We start from the raw sequence: 15,325 nt of genomic DNA on the forward strand, positions 1-15,325 counted from the left end.
GGGGGGGGGACTTAATTTAATATAGACTACGAAATGTAGAGTCTATGTGAGATAAAAGAACAGAAACTAGGAGACAATGCAAACAGTGAATGCATGAAGACAGGTCACACACACATGTATACTGACACCCACTTAAGGGCCTGCAGTTACAACAGCCCCTTGTTTGCATATAGAGCTCCCTCAGACAGACATGTGTGTGTGTGCGCATGCAGGTGCATGTGTGTGTGTGAGAGAGAGAGAGAGAGAGGGAGAGAAGGAGAGAAGGAGAGAGGGAGAGAAGGAGAGGAAAGAAGGAGAGGAGAGAGGGAGAGAGGGAGGGACAGGACAGGGAGCAAGCCTATTTAATACTCGTAAAGGCCATATGCGGTATGAACTACAAGGGCTCCCATTTTATAGGTGAGAAAACTGAGCATAGGGCAGGTGCCTGGAGAGCGGAACTGGCCTGGGCAGTGACGGGGTGTGGATGGCTGAGGCCAGCAATTTCCCACTCCTGTGGCCAACTGGGAACCTCTGTGAGGACTTTTAAAGCGAATCTTCCGGAAAGTGTAAAGTTCAAAGGCAAAAATAGTTATTCTTTCAAAAGATACTGCATATACAGTTATGTGTTGTGCTTAACAAACATTTAATGTATAAGCAGCAAATATCTCAACCCCGTTGGCCTTGAAAACTGCTCAATGAGATAGAGGTTATAAAACTTACTTTTTCTGAAGTTTACGGTTTTTCTCAGCCTGGCCTCCCAATTTGCTGAGCCCTAAGGCATCTTGAGATGAGTTTTCTGTCTCAGAGAGAGCAGCTGTGAGGAAAGAGAAACTGAGGTGGCATTCCCAGCAGGCAGAAGGCAGCTCTCTGCCACACACATACAGTAAGTAACCCATGATGGCTGTTTGCAACCGAGCATATAGAACGGCAACTCCTATCTGAATTGCTGATGGTTCATAACAAGTGAACAAAACCAGCAATCGATTCACTGGTACACATCAGCACTGACTCATGGGACAATGCATCTGGGTGCTGGCCATGCACACAGACACAAAATGAGAGCCCACCTATGCTTACTGCAAACCGACCAACCTTGTCCTGGTGAGTCTTTGCCCATTTGTCCAGGCCGGCCCTTTTCCTTCTTGCCAAACAAGCGGCCAATAGAAGACTTGATGCCCTTCTTCTTCGGGGCTTTATGGAGTGAGTCCTGGCTGCTGTTGCTGCTGCTGGGATTGCTCACGGGGCCATCCTGGGAGCCTGTCGAGCTTTCAGGAGAGAAATCAGGACTTCGTGACACACCCTTCTAACAACACTCCATACTCACAGGGGCTATGACGTTGTTGACATTTTCCTGGTTTTTTCCAGACCAGGTCTCGGTATGTATCCACCCGAGCCAAAGGAATACAGGTGTGTGCTGCCATGCTCAGCCGATTGCTCGACTTTGTATTTACTATATTTACTTATTTCTAAAGCATATTAGTATGGGGGGATTCATGGTGACATTTCCCCACATACATACAATGTACCCCAACCAAACACACCCCTGTATCATTCCCCTTCACCCTCCTCCCACCTTTGTGGAACAATTTTGGCAGGCTTCACTGTTCTATCTTCATTCACACACCTGAAGTACTTCCACCCTATTCGCTCTCACCTGCCTTTTCCAAACTACCCTCTTGAGCCAGTAGCTACCCTCAACATTGCCTGTCTTACTTTCTTCTCATCCTCTGTTGCTGTTATTTTTTGGTGTATATTAATTGTACAAAGATGTTTTACAATGGTAATTCATAGGCACATATATAATTTAGTCAGATTAACCTCATCTATTGTTCTCTTTCTAGTATTCCTTTTTGGAGAAAAGGTATCATTATGTAGATCAGGCCGCCCTGAAGTTTGAGATTATCCAGTTTCAACCTCCCTAACTGGGATTACAGGCAAAAACCACCACACCCAGCTTACTTTGCATTTTGAATATTTGTCTCTGTTAAACCTCCTAAAAAACCTTTTAAGTCTTACACGGCGTGTGTGTGATGCTCTATAACACAGCCACCAGCGCAGCTCAAAGAACACTGTTTTCTGAAGCCTAGATTTCTTCCCAGGTGGTACTCCCTTTTGGAGCAGGCCCGACCCAAGCAGCTGGCCCAGGATCCCCAGCGATGGCCCTTCTCAGGAGCCTCTCTCATCCCATGCGAGCTGCTCCCAGGCCCAGAGATGAGGGCTGGCAGAAAGAGCACAGCCTGGGAGAGAGAGGGCAGAGCTCCTGCCCCTTTCAGCAGCTGTGTGATCATGGCACCGGTGTGTCCTCCCCTTAGCACGGTCTCACCCAGCAATGATGGGACAGGGTGGGAAGCCGTTTGAATAGAGAGGTCTCAAGAGCACATAAGCAGGGCGCAGAAGGATCTGAGAGGAACTGGCTATCACAGAGGGACGTGATCAAAAGCTGCCATTTGTGGGACAAATTCAACATCACCAACAGAAAGGTCTCGAGTTCACAGTTGGGAATCTGAAGCAACAAGAACTGACTTCACATAACACCTCTTTCCAAACTTTGGAAAGCATCTACTGCTGGATGTCATGTCAGGCCAGCAGTGGCAGCCATCCCAGGGCTAACGCTCAGTAATTACAACTCAGCAGTAAAAAGGTAATAACTAAGGCCTTGTGCTTACTAAGCAGGGGTGATACAACTTAAGCTACAGGTTTTGGGGGGAGGGGTTCCAGCCCTGAGGCTTGCCTTAGGGCCCAAGTACAGTCCCTGAGCTTTTGCTCTACCACTTGAATCAAGATCTACCTCTGGCTTTTTGGTGGTTAATTGGAAGTAAGAGTCTCACAGCCTTTCCTGCCAGGCTGACTTCAAACCATGATCCTCCAATCTCAAACTCCTGAGTAGCTAGGACTATAGGAGCCACTGGCATGGGGCTTGACTATTTTTTCTTTTGTTAATCACTATTCTTAAGCCCAATACAAGATGGTTTCTGCACAGCATGGGGGGTCCATATACTCCACTCCTTACTTTCGCAGGTCCCTGATGTCTTCGTGGCTGACCGTATGGAGTGCGCCTTTGTGCAGCCTGTCTAAGCGCAGGGACCTCGGGGAGGAGGGGGGAGAAGTTTCACATTTTATGGTTGTCTTGTCATCTCGTACCTCTTCTCTGGAAGCTGGCAACTGAAGGGTAAGACAAAAGCAAAATTACTTAACAGTAGACGGCTAATAAAAACCACACTGTCTTTTTTAATTATACTCATAAACTTCCTTGAGAACCTCAGGCTACATTTTCCCACTGGAAGGAGGAAGGAGGCTGTGGCACAGAAGGCCACAGTCCGCCTCCATGCATGAGGATGAGGAGCCGCAGACTTGGGGACACCTGTTGCCTCCTCAGCTCAGCTCTGCTCTTCTAGGCACATTCAGCGACAGTCATCAGAGGGCAGTAAGGACGATAAGTATTGCTGCCAACATCACCCTCAGCAATAAAAGAAAAAGCTTACCCCATGATGAGGGGCCATGGCAGGCATGTCACTTAGGAGCGCTGGGAAGGGGAGAAGTCACTTTGAGAAATGGGCAGTACATTTTTGTCTATGGGGAAATACAGGAATGGCTTGGACCATGAGCCAAACACATATCCAATGTGTGTCTGGACTGGAATCGTTGGTCCACAGCTTAAACCTTTGGGCTCCATGTGTTTAGAAAAACAATGCTGGGTTTGTCTTTAAAGGAGGACCTGATAGACCTGTTGGGGTTTTTTTGCCATGAGTCATGAGCATAGGTGTGTCCCTGGGAACACAGGGTAGTGGACAGATCAGTCTGAAGGCAGACCCAGGCAGGCTGCACAGAGAGGCCCATGCTCCTGGTTTGAAGTAGGACTGAGTTCATGAGATACCTGAGGCAGGCAATACACAAACACTAGGACCTGAGCAGCTACCTCTTCCTGGAGGGAGCAGTACTGGGGCTTGAACTCAGGTCTTGTACTTGAGCCATGGCCCCTGCCCTTTTTTGTTACAGATTGTTTTTCAGATAGGGTCTCATGTTCTTGTCCCTGAGTGGGATCCTCCTGCATAGCTGGGATCACTGAGGCACACCAATAAGCCTGGCGTATCGACCAAGACCGAGTATTGCTAACCTTTTGTTTGGGATGGCCTTGAACTATGATTTTCCAGATTTCTATTAACTTTTTAAATGGGACTGTGTGAAGTACATAGGTCCCACTGCAGCTGAATGAGACTCAATGGATTTGGCTTAGTGGAGCCGAGTCTGCTGGGGATATACCCTAGCCACCAGCAGATACCTCTGCAGTGTCCCTAACTTCTACTGTGGCCACAGCAGAAAGGGATGTCAAGGCTCAGGCCAGGCTTAGTGCTAGAGTACCTGATTAGGAGGCTGCTGGCCCCAGGTTCTAGTCTAGCACTGCCCCCTAAAGGCCTAACACAGCCAGAGATTATCCATCTGAAACTTAACAATTTAAGTATCCAGGTTGAAGCTGGTAGCTCACACCTATAATCCTAGCAACTCCAGAGGTTGAGATATGAGGACTGTGGTTTGAAGCCAGCCCAGACAGGAAAGTCTGTGAGACTCTTTATCTCCAAAAAAAAAATCCAAAGAGCTGAAGTGGAGCTGTGGCTCAAGTGGTAAAGCACTAGCCTTGAGTACAACAGCTTAAAGACACAGTGTCCAGGTCCAGAATTTAAGCTTCAGGACCAGGGGGAAAAAAAATTCAGGCCAAAACAATCATGTTAGCTGGGCGCAGGTGGCTCACACCTGAAATCCTAGCTACTCAGGAAGCTAAGATCCGAGGATCACAGTCCAAAGCCAGCCCAGGGAAGGAAAGTCCGTGAGACTCTTATCTCTAATGAACCACCAGAAAACCAGAAGTGGTGCTGTGGCTCAAGTGGCAGAGTACTAGCTTTGAGCTGAAGAGCTGAGGGACAGCGCCCAGGCCCAGAGTTCAAGCCCCACAACCAAAAAAAAAAAAAAAAATCAAGGAACTGGCCAGGTACCAGCTGGGGCAGAAAAATCTGAGAGAGACTCTATCTCCAATTAACCAGCAAAAAAGCTGGACTAGAGAGAGGCATGGCTTAAGTGGTAGAGTGCCAATCATGAGTAGAAAAGCCAAGGCGGAGTTGAGGAACTGGCAATTCATGTGGCAGGAGGTAAGCTAAGAGGTCCTAGCTGGACACCATGGCAGCAGGGCCTCCTCACTGGGCAACCTGAAGGAGACTTCTGGGCTGGTCCGGCTTGCACTGCCCTCTGTGCTAGCACCAAGGTGGGACACAGACCTGCCCTACATGTCTCAGACTCTCCTATAAGAGGCGTGAGGGCAGGGAAGCCCCTAAGTCTAGCCAGCAGTCCGAAGGAGAAGGTCAGACGCAGGCAGTATCTGGCCCCGTGCCATCTCTGTGGACACAGTACTAGATCAAGCCACAGAGCCTCCAGGATAGGCTGCTCCAAGTTTTTTTAGGCTGCACACTGAAAGTACCAGTGACAAGAACACAAGGTGATCTTGTGCCTGAGCAGGTTGGGCTATAAAAGCACAAGTCAGAACCAACTACAAGTCAGCTGTCCAGAGGGTGTTCCCAAGGTGAAACACTACAACAGACTAGCCAAGCACAAAGCCTGGTGCTTAGAGCAGAGCAAGAACTTACTGATCTTATCTATACTTCCCGCCTAGCTAGGAGGACAGGCACATGCAATCACACAAGCTTTTATCTGCTGAGATGAGTTCTCGTAAATCCAGGCTGACTTCACACTGTAATCCTCTGTATCTCAGCCTTTTAAGTAGCTAGGATTTCATTCAATTTTTTTTTTAACTCTGAATACCATGTCTACCATAAACAAGCATGTGACGCTTAGCTGCAGGACCAGTGAGCAAGCAGCACTGGCTCCCATGTTCCCGGCCACCAATTCCAACACAGCCCTCATGGGATGTGCCGTGACACGTCAGTCATTCAGCATCACACCCCAGCACAGCGCTACACTTGTGAAATACCATATGCCTCAACCATTACGGAGACAGGAAGACATGTGAAGTTACTAAGTAATTTACCTTTCTACGATGTTTCCTTAAATCACTAGGCTGATAGATGCATGCAAAGAAATGAAGAGAAATCAGATTTACCACACACTTTGAAGTTAAATTTCAAGCATTAATACAGACAAATATATATTAAATGGAAATGACAGGGCAGATATAAGTGACAAGGAATTTAGAAAAATATTTCTGTAAGCAGAATAAACAGAACACATTTTCAATGTAAACTTAATAAAAATTATCCACCAGAGAACCACTGTACATTAGTGTTCAGAGATAAAATTCTATTTGAACACATTGTAACTTACTGAAACATGGCTTCTACAACAAAGGGCCCTAATGATTATCTTCTCCAAGTCAACTCTCTGTGTAACTTAGCTTTAATACAAAACAGAATTGTGAATATTCTAACTGGTCCTAACTTATTGTAACACCTATTATTAAAGCAAAACAAACTTACTTTTAGTTAATAATCTATTGGACATTAATGCAAAATCCTTACCTAGAATTTGATTTACAACTTCTTAAAAATAAATTTATTGCGTAAAGCAAGGTATCCTGTGAAAATATATAAGAACAAAAGCTAGCATAGTATCAGGTAAAATCTTACATCTTATGATGCATGTAAGACATTTCATTAAAAATCGTCTATAACAGATACCCTCAATAAGTTGATGATATTGACGTCTCGATTACAACCACCTTTAAAAGCTGAATGCACACTTTATGCACAGAGTATCTGCTGATTCCACACTCACCGGCTCATCTGTTTATATAGCAATGTCTCACTGCCGAGTCACACAGATTGTGGGTGTAGAAACACTCAACCAACTATCCCATGACTGTGTCCTTTATAATGCAAAGGACTTTTTATGAAAAATCTCGACCAGCTACTGCATAGGCTAGTGCAGCACAGATCTGCCCTGGTGGCCAGGTCCCCAGGCAGGTCATGAAGAGGGTCAGAGCATGGGCCACTGGATGGACACATATCGAATGATGGAGACCTGGGGGCTGGATCCAAAGTGACACACACAAGGATGACGACAGAAGCAGATCCTGCCAGCTAGCATACTGCCTATGAAGCTAGGAAAATGCATAGTTACTGCTAAAGTGGCAGGAAGGAAATAAGGATGAGGATCCAAAAGAACCCGTCAGAGTATAAAACATTTCCTGACTAGCAAGTGATGTACATTATAAAAACTCTGTGTCAAAACAGCACCAAATAGACTGCTGACCACTTACTATGCCGCTAAACGATTTAGTGACATGAGCAACAATGAGACTGCAGTGCACATGGAAAGGGCCGAGGAGGTGATTCGGGTGTGGCTGGAGAGTCATCTCACAGGCAGAACAGCGTATATCCAGGATGGAAGTGGCCCCAGCGAGGAGTGAAGCCCCCAGCCTCTAAGGAGGCCTGAGGTGGCTGCAGAACCTCCTCAGCCTTGTTTCCTGACCTCATTCCTGGAGCCCCCTGAAGGTCTCTATAGTAACCAGATGCACACCACTCCGTATACTGAGACATCTGTCTGCGTTTTCTTTTGTTAATTGTCTATTCCTACAAAACGTGAACTATTTTCCCATCTGGCTGCTGTGCCTTGCACAAACCCCTGTCTAGTATTACATAACTAAACGTTGCTCTGATAACTTGGTTACATCAAAATTTACTTGGCATAGTTGAATGATTAAATACTAGCTAGTGAAAAAAATGTGCCCTTAAAATAACACATCAACTTGACTTTCATCTGGGTAAAGAGATGTGGGTTCTGAGTGTGACTTCACACAGGGTGCTTACCAGAGTCATGACGCCCAGTCTGTCCACCTCCCGAGCGGGGCTATGAGGCACCCTTCTTGGGGTGGAGCGGCCGCTTCCTGGAGGGGAGGAGCTGGCAAGTGAGGAAGCAGGGTAGGGGGGAATGGAGCTCATCGACCTAAAACGACCAAGGTTGTCTAAACTCCCACTGCCGACTCGACTCTCAATCTCCTCTGCCCTTTGCTCTGTGCTCTCCTTCTCTTCTTGGATCAACCTAAAATCAAAGCAACAACAGTCACCATCTCTCCAGAAGCAAACAAATGTAAGGGTGTACACAATGAGGATCTTTGTTCTGTATCTGTGAGCAAACTACATCGAACACTTCAGCAAAACTCTTCTACTCCCTCATGAACAATCAACAGTAAACTTCCCACTAAGTCTTGCTAAGATGGTTCTATCATTTGTATTTGCTTTCACATAGAGGAGGCTGGTTGGCACCTACTTCTATGGTTGTAGCTATTAATCTCCTTGCTAAAGCAATGGGGTAAACTTTATGACTCTTAGCCAGGTGCCAGTGGCTCACACCTGTAAGTAATCCTAGCTACTCAGGAGGCTGAGATCTAAGGATCACGATTCAAAGCCGGCCCAGACAGGAAAGCCCATGAGACTCTTATTTTAGAAAACCAGAAGTGGTGCTGTGGCTCAAAGTGACAGAGCACTAGCCTTGAGCTGAAGAGCTCAGGGACAGAGCCCATGCCCAGAGTTCAAGCCCCAAGACCAACAAAAAATAAAATTTAAAATAAACTTTATGATTCTTACCTCCCTACTCTTAAAACAAAGCTGTACATTTAGCTACAGATTTCACTGAAACTCAGGAACCCTGACACAAAGAACTGACCTAGGGCTGGGAAGGTGGCTTGCCTTGCATGCATGAGGCTCTGGGTTGGATTCCTCAGCACCACATGAGCAGAAAAAGCCGGAAGTGGTGCTGTGATTCAGTGGTAGAGTGCTAACCTTGAGCTGAAGAGCTGAGGGGCAGCGCCCAGGCCCAGAGGTCAGGCCCCATGACCAGCCCCCTTCTCCCCCCCCCTCCCCAAAAAAAGAACCAATCCCCGTGGGAGTTCCCAGTGCTTCACTGCACACTGCTTAGATTTCGGTATAAGCTGCAGGGGTGGACCAGTCTGGACTTCAAGACTAACTCTTCTGCCACACAGCACTATAGATGACCCAACACAGCTGTAATACCTGACTATACCAATAACAACTGTTCCAAAGAGCACAGAAGCCTTATTGTGACCCTTCAGCTAAAGTTCTACTTCAATATTCTAAGAAAAATTATTTATTATTACTAACAGAAAGCAGTTTAGAAGCCAGGGATGTATCTTACTATCTGTATCTGATCAACTTGATGAATAAAGAATATTTTTATCAAGCAACACACTGTCAAAAGCAAACGCTAAATGGAAGTAAATTTCTCCATTTCCCGCAGCAGTGGGAAAGGCTCTCTTTCCGTACCCACCACCTGCAGATTCAGCTGCAGATTCAGAAACCCAGGCAGCAGCTCACTTTGCTCTGAAGCCCGCGTGCTTGGGAAGTTGGCCATGCTGACCTCTCCTCTGCCTGGAAAGGGCACTTCCCCCTTTCCATTTTGTAGAACCAAGTGGCAATGCCCTTAGCTCTCAGCAAGGTCCTGCTGGCTGCTGTTTGCAAGGGCCCAGGCCTGGTTGGGGTTCTACCTGGTCTCAGCCCATGCAGCTCTTAGGGCACTGTGCCCCAATGCCACCCTCCTGACCACAGCAGGGTCCTAAGGCCTCTCACCCACTGCATGGGCAATGCGTGGCTCCGATTCCACAGGCGGCCGCTGTTGGGCCACATCCTATTATAACAGCTACCAGAGTTACTGAAGAAAAAGCCCTTTAAGACATCGATGACACTGAGAAAAGTCAGATGACAGTTGTTGGCCCTCATTTTCCTTCTGAGGAAGAAGTAGGAAACCCTGTGCCCAGCGTGAGGGTGTGCAACAGGAACTGGATGGCGGGCTTGTGGGCATAAGGCTGCGTGCTGACCATGCTAGGGGATGCATGGGGACTGCGAGGCTCGGAGTCAAGGGGCACTCTGCTTGGGCAGGCTGGGAAGTAGCAATCTACTTCCCGCCACACTCTCCATCCTCTGCTGGCATGTCTCCTTGTCCCTCTGTCATCCAGCACTGGCTGATGGCTCATAGGGTACACACACATCTTCCCTGTGCACCACTGTCCTGCAAGGCACAACTCTCTGGATGGCCCTGGACCCTCCAGCTGGGTCTCTCCATTTGTCTTCCACCACTGGAAGGGCACTGAATACCTTCCTCCCCAGCATCCTATACCGAAGCCTGAGTCCTGTGACCATGGGGAGGTTGCTTGGGTTATCTGAGCTGGAATCTAAAGTTCTTCACACTGGCTCTCAGCTCGTCATGATGGACCACTGGGGCACTGGGAGCGTGCTGGCCCTACGTGCTGCAGGCGCCACTGGGAATGGGCCCCCAGCATACCTGATCTCCTTATTGATGGCATCCAGCTGCTCCTGAAGCATCATGGCCAGGGTCTGTGCATCAGCCTGCCCACTGGGCGACAGCAAGTCCACTGAGCTCAGCAGAGGGTCCCTGTCATCTTCACCGTCAGACACATCCACATCACTCTCGAACGCCTGGGCCACATTTGCCAAGACGCTGGCCTGCTGGGCTCGTTCCCAATCCTGCTCATTGAGAGTTTGCACCTGTTGATGGGAAAACACATCTCAGCACATTCAGCAACAGGCCTTATTCGGTCATCAAAAAGGTCAATGTTTTAAATAGAGGCCCAGAGAGTATGGAAAGATGGATGGGTCACCTCCTCAAGCTGCTGATACATGCTAACCAGATGGTATTTAAGACAGGAGAAGCTGGGAGCTGGCGGCTCACATTTGTAATCCTAGCTACTCAGATGGCTGAGATCTGAGGATCATGTTCTGAAGCCAGCCCAGGCAGGAAAGTCCGTGAGACTTTTATTTCCAATGAACCACCAGAACACCAGAAGTAGGGCTGTGGCTCAACGTGACAGAGCACTAGCCTTGAGCAAAAGAGCTCAGGAGCAGCACCCAGACCCTGAGTTCAAGTGCCATAACCTAATAAACAAATAAACAAACAAATAAATAAATGAGACAGGGCATAGTCATCCAATCACTCAGTAGGCTATGATAGGAGGACTTCTAAATCAAGTCCAGTCTGGACTAAGTAGTGAGATTTTGACTCAACAAAACATTTAAAGGAGCCAAGCACTGGTGGCTCACGCCTCTAATCCTAGTTACTCAGGAGGCTGAGATCTGAGGATCAAGGTTCAAAGCCAACCTGGGCAAGAAGCCTGTGAGACCCTATATTCCATTAACCACTAGAAAACCAGTGGAGCTATGGTTCAAAGTGACAAGAGCACTAGCCTTGAGCAAAAAGAACTTAGAGACAGTGCCCAGGCCCAAACTCAAGCCCCCAAATCCACCAAAACATAAAAAATAAAAATAAAAGGAAGAAGAAAAAGACAAAGAACTGGGAGAGGAGGCTAATACAGTGTTCGGACCACCTTGTGTGTGCCTGACATGTGACTCGTGACTGGGAGATAGCAATCAAACAAAAGCTGAACATTAAAAACCAGATATCCATCTTGGCTCCAACCGGTGCTCTTTAATGGGAAGTAAAAAATGACCCAACTTGTTGAGTGCCAGTGAATCACATCTCTGATCCTAGCTACAGGTAGGAGCTGAGACCTGAGGATCACAGTTCAAGGCCAGCCCCAGCAAACAAATCCAAAAGACTCATATCTTCAACTAACCAGCAGAAAGCCAGAAGTGGAAGCATATCTCCAGTGACAGAGTTCCAGCCTTGAACAAAAAAGCCAAGAGAGGGTGTGAGGCCCTGGGTTCAGGCTCCAGTATGGGAAAAGCACGAAGTGGGGAAAAATGATCAAACTCCATACCAGCTGGACTCACTTAGCTACACAGCCACTACCACACCCCATGTCAGTAGTGCCAAGGTGATCCTGAGCTCCAGGTCTCCCTTTCCTGAGCCCAGTCACTTGCCATCCAGGTAGCAGGCAGCTGGCAGAGGTGGATTTTTTTAGAGCAGCACTCGCGTGTAAGACTTGAATTTGTAATCAGAACACACACAGGACAGCCGTGTGTGATAACTTCACACTCCCCTTTCTGATCTCACCCCTGTTCTGTGGGGGTGAGAACCTGCCCTGATCCCTAGGGCCTCTTCCCTCCTAGGGAGCGCCCTGTCCTATCAAGCTAAGAACAGTTCCTCTTGCCTCCTACCTCAAAACAAACAATCCACAAAACCTTCACCTCCACTCCAGTCTTCTGCCTCCTGTCCCCCCCCACCCCGCTCTGCCGTGTGAAACCTCTGTAGCTGCTTGTTCCCTCTGCTCTGCGCGTCGCACTCACCAGCAGAACTGCAGCAGGGCAGTGCTGTAAGACCTCATCTCTCCTAGCTTCCTCCTACCTGACAGTCACCGCTCTGTTCCATGTCCCTCTGGCTGTAAGTCTGGTGGCTCAATGGACTGTGGCCCTGCCAGCTGCGTCCGTGAATGACCACACCTTGTCTCACATCTTTAAATGCCACCTGCAGACAACGCTCACAGCCGCTCCCCCTCCAGCCACATCTAGTGTTTTATCCCCAGTTTTGGGTGACTGCATTTTCTGCAGCTGACTCCTCCCCTCCCTCGATAGGCCTGTCAACCTGAACACAGCCAAGGCTCAGGCCCACCTTCCCCACCCACCTCAGGAAGCAGACCCCATCCTTGTAGATGCAGAAACCATACCCTCCATCGTTTGCCCTGCGTCACCCTGCACGCCTGACCCCTCAGCAGGCCCTGCTGCGCCTCACAGTCCAGCATCAGATCCATCCCTGCCCTCTTCCTGCAGCGCTCTGCTCTCACGTCACCCTCATGGTGATGGCTCTTGGCTACTCTGGTTAAGATTCTCCTCATCACTCTGCAACTCAAGCACGTGGCACCCTCCCTCGTTTCCTGCTTATTACCATCTGACAGAATGGGATGGACGAGAAATATGTCCACAAACTCTGCAGCTTTAGAAGTGTGTGACTTCCAGGATGAGAAGGCGGCAAGCGCCTTCTCCTGGCCGTCTCCAAACATGTGCTCTGAGGGAAGGACCCTCAGGCACCCAGCTACGTGAGTACGCCTGCTGCCTTCCCACAGCTGTAGGCACAGGAGTGCCTGCGCCTGAGGCATCCTTCGGGTGACTCTTGGACTCACCTGCGAACTGTCAAGTTCGCTGAGGTCCCCACTCGGCCTGGTCACCAGCTGGGTACGTGGCACTGGATCACCAGCCCCAGGCTACGCCTCACCAAGGGCTCATTCCTCCTCATTAAGCTGTGTGCTCTGGGACACAGACACTGCGCCTGCCCTGCAGGTGACCATGGCCACAGAGTGGACACTGAGGCGGATCCCAGCCCATGCTGTGGAAGAGGCCAGTGCGGGGATGCTGCAGCCGGCTCTGGGTCGGCACCTGGGGGAGTCTTCAGAACTGGTCACCAGGGGAAAGGCTGCTTCCCCACCACGAGGTGAGCAGCTCCACTCCATCACCAGGCTGACCAAACACAGACCCAAACTCACAACCCTGACTGAAGTGAACCCTTTGTCTTCGTAAGCAGACTGTCTCAGATATGTATTCCAGTAGCAGAAATGTATTCATTTAGCCAAAACGTGTACTCATTTAACCAACATTTGTGTTAAAGGAAGAAAAAAAAGAATAGCAGCAACAAAAAAAGCAAGCATGACCTTCAAGTAATTCGTAGCAGAAGAGCCAGGAGACAGGCACGGGGGAGAAGTCACAGAGGCAGAAGACAGTGGAAGGGAGGGCTCCGGGACAGAGGTGAGGGTGGACAGTGGAAGGGAGGGCTCCGGGGCAGAGGTGAGGGTGGACAGTGCAGGGGAGGGCTGGGGGGGCAGAGGTGAGGGTGGACAGTGGAAGGGAGGGCTGGGGGGACAGAGGTGAGGGTGGACAGTGGAAGGGAGGGCTGGGGGGGCAGAGGTGAGGGTGGACAGTGGAAGGGAGGGCTCCGGGACAGAGATGAGGGTGGACAGTGGAAGGGAGGGCTGGGGGGACAGAGGTGAGGGTGGACAGTGGAGGGGAGGGCTAGGGGGGCAGAGGTGAGGGTGGACAGTGGAAGGGAGGGCTCCGGGACAGAGGTGAGGGTGGACAGTGGAAGGGAGGGCTCCGGGACAGAGGTGAGGGTGGACAGTGGAGGGGAGGGCTGGGGGGGGCAGAGGTGAGGGTGGGTGGTCGGTGCAGGGGAGGGCTCGGGGGGAGGCGCGGAGGCCTTGCCTTGGATGGCTCGTCCCGCAGAGCCGCCAGCCGGCCTTTCTGGGGGCGCCGTAGCACGGCACTGGTGCTGAAGGCGTCCGTGTGCCCATCTGCCACGGGGAACCGGAAATCCGGGACACTGCCCAGGTGGGGTCTGCTGAAATGTCAAAGGAAAGGTTGTTATTAGAACAATCCACTCACTGGGCGACTTCTCATTCAGCTGGAAACTGGCCATCTGGAAAATGCATGCTCTCATGCAGGAAAAGGTGGGCAAGAAGGCAGGCCACCTGTGAGTGCCTCCAGAGCCACACGTTGCTACTGCTCGGCAGCCATTTACTGCTCATGGGGCAGGAAAAGCGCACGGTGGCACACAGGGAGGAGCAGGGAGTCCAGCCACCCGGTCTGAAAATCTGCCTTCAGCGAAGTTCAGGTCCTGTGCTTCCCTGGCTGACCAGCAGGGCGCCTGGCTGCCACATCCAGGCTTTCCCCGGACGCCAAGATCCCCATGGGAGAAGCACCAGCCACAAGTCCTTTCAGCTTGTCTGGGGAGGCTGGGGCTGGAGCTGGCTTCTAGGTTTCTGAACCCAAGACACAATTGTGCATAGTGAGGCCACAGAAACCAATCCTCAGGCTGAAGAAGTCTCCAGAAAAGGGGGTAGAGAGAGGGCTGGACCAACCAAGATGGCAGAGCTGAGGAGCAGTGGCCATTCCATTCCCATGGGCCAGGCACAGCGAGGCAGCGGGAGTCAGTCATGGCACCCACCACCACGTCCATCCCGGGGCAGCCTTGTTTCTGCTTCCTCTAAGCTCTTAGTTCCTAAGAATGGAGGCTGCTGGGGATGCTCTGCAGGGAAGCCCGCACTACCCAGCAGGATGTCTGTGCCTCGGACCCAGGCTCTTCATTCCTCCTACCCAGGGCCCATGCCATCCTGGGGTGGCCAGTGTCTTTCTAAGTCTGACATGGAGTCTCCAGATCCACCTCCTGGCACTGTCCCCTTGGGGTTCCCAGAGCTAACACCTCCTCTCCCTTGTCACATGCCATTTATCACACCCCAGGCTAGGCAAGCCTATCTTAAAACTTGCCCTTGGCCAGACGGCTGTAATCCTACCTACTCAGGAGGCTGAGATCTGAGATTCATGGTTCAAAGCCAGCCCAGGCAGGAAAGTCTGTGAGACTCATATCTCCAATTAACCACTCAGAAAACAGGAAGTGGCGCTGTGGCTCAAGTGGTAGAGTGCTAGTC

At 49.9% G+C, this 15,325-nt stretch overlaps 1 protein-coding gene across 1 annotated transcript in view; it reads right to left on the reverse strand.

Moving 5' to 3' along the window:
* The window catches only part of Ppfia1 (protein tyrosine phosphatase, receptor type, f polypeptide (PTPRF), interacting protein (liprin), alpha 1), a 101,241-nt gene that overhangs the window by 30,796 nt on the left and 55,120 nt on the right, over nt 1-15,325 (reverse strand). Inside the window, exons 13-18 of the mRNA XM_013020868.1 lie at nt 14,103-14,238; nt 10,279-10,502; nt 7,791-8,022; nt 2,990-3,141; nt 1,072-1,244; nt 700-793 (exon numbers count right to left, since the gene is read on the reverse strand). Coding sequence (XP_012876322.1) covers nt 700-793; nt 1,072-1,244; nt 2,990-3,141; nt 7,791-8,022; nt 10,279-10,502; nt 14,103-14,238 — 1,011 coding nt within the window. The remainder of the gene's footprint in view (nt 1-699; nt 794-1,071; nt 1,245-2,989; nt 3,142-7,790; nt 8,023-10,278; nt 10,503-14,102; nt 14,239-15,325) is intronic.

The sequence above is a fragment of the Dipodomys ordii genome, unplaced genomic scaffold (assembly GCF_000151885.1).
Source record: "Dipodomys ordii isolate 6190 unplaced genomic scaffold, Dord_2.0 Scaffold54, whole genome shotgun sequence".
Classification (NCBI taxonomy): Eukaryota; Metazoa; Chordata; class Mammalia; order Rodentia; family Heteromyidae; genus Dipodomys; species Dipodomys ordii.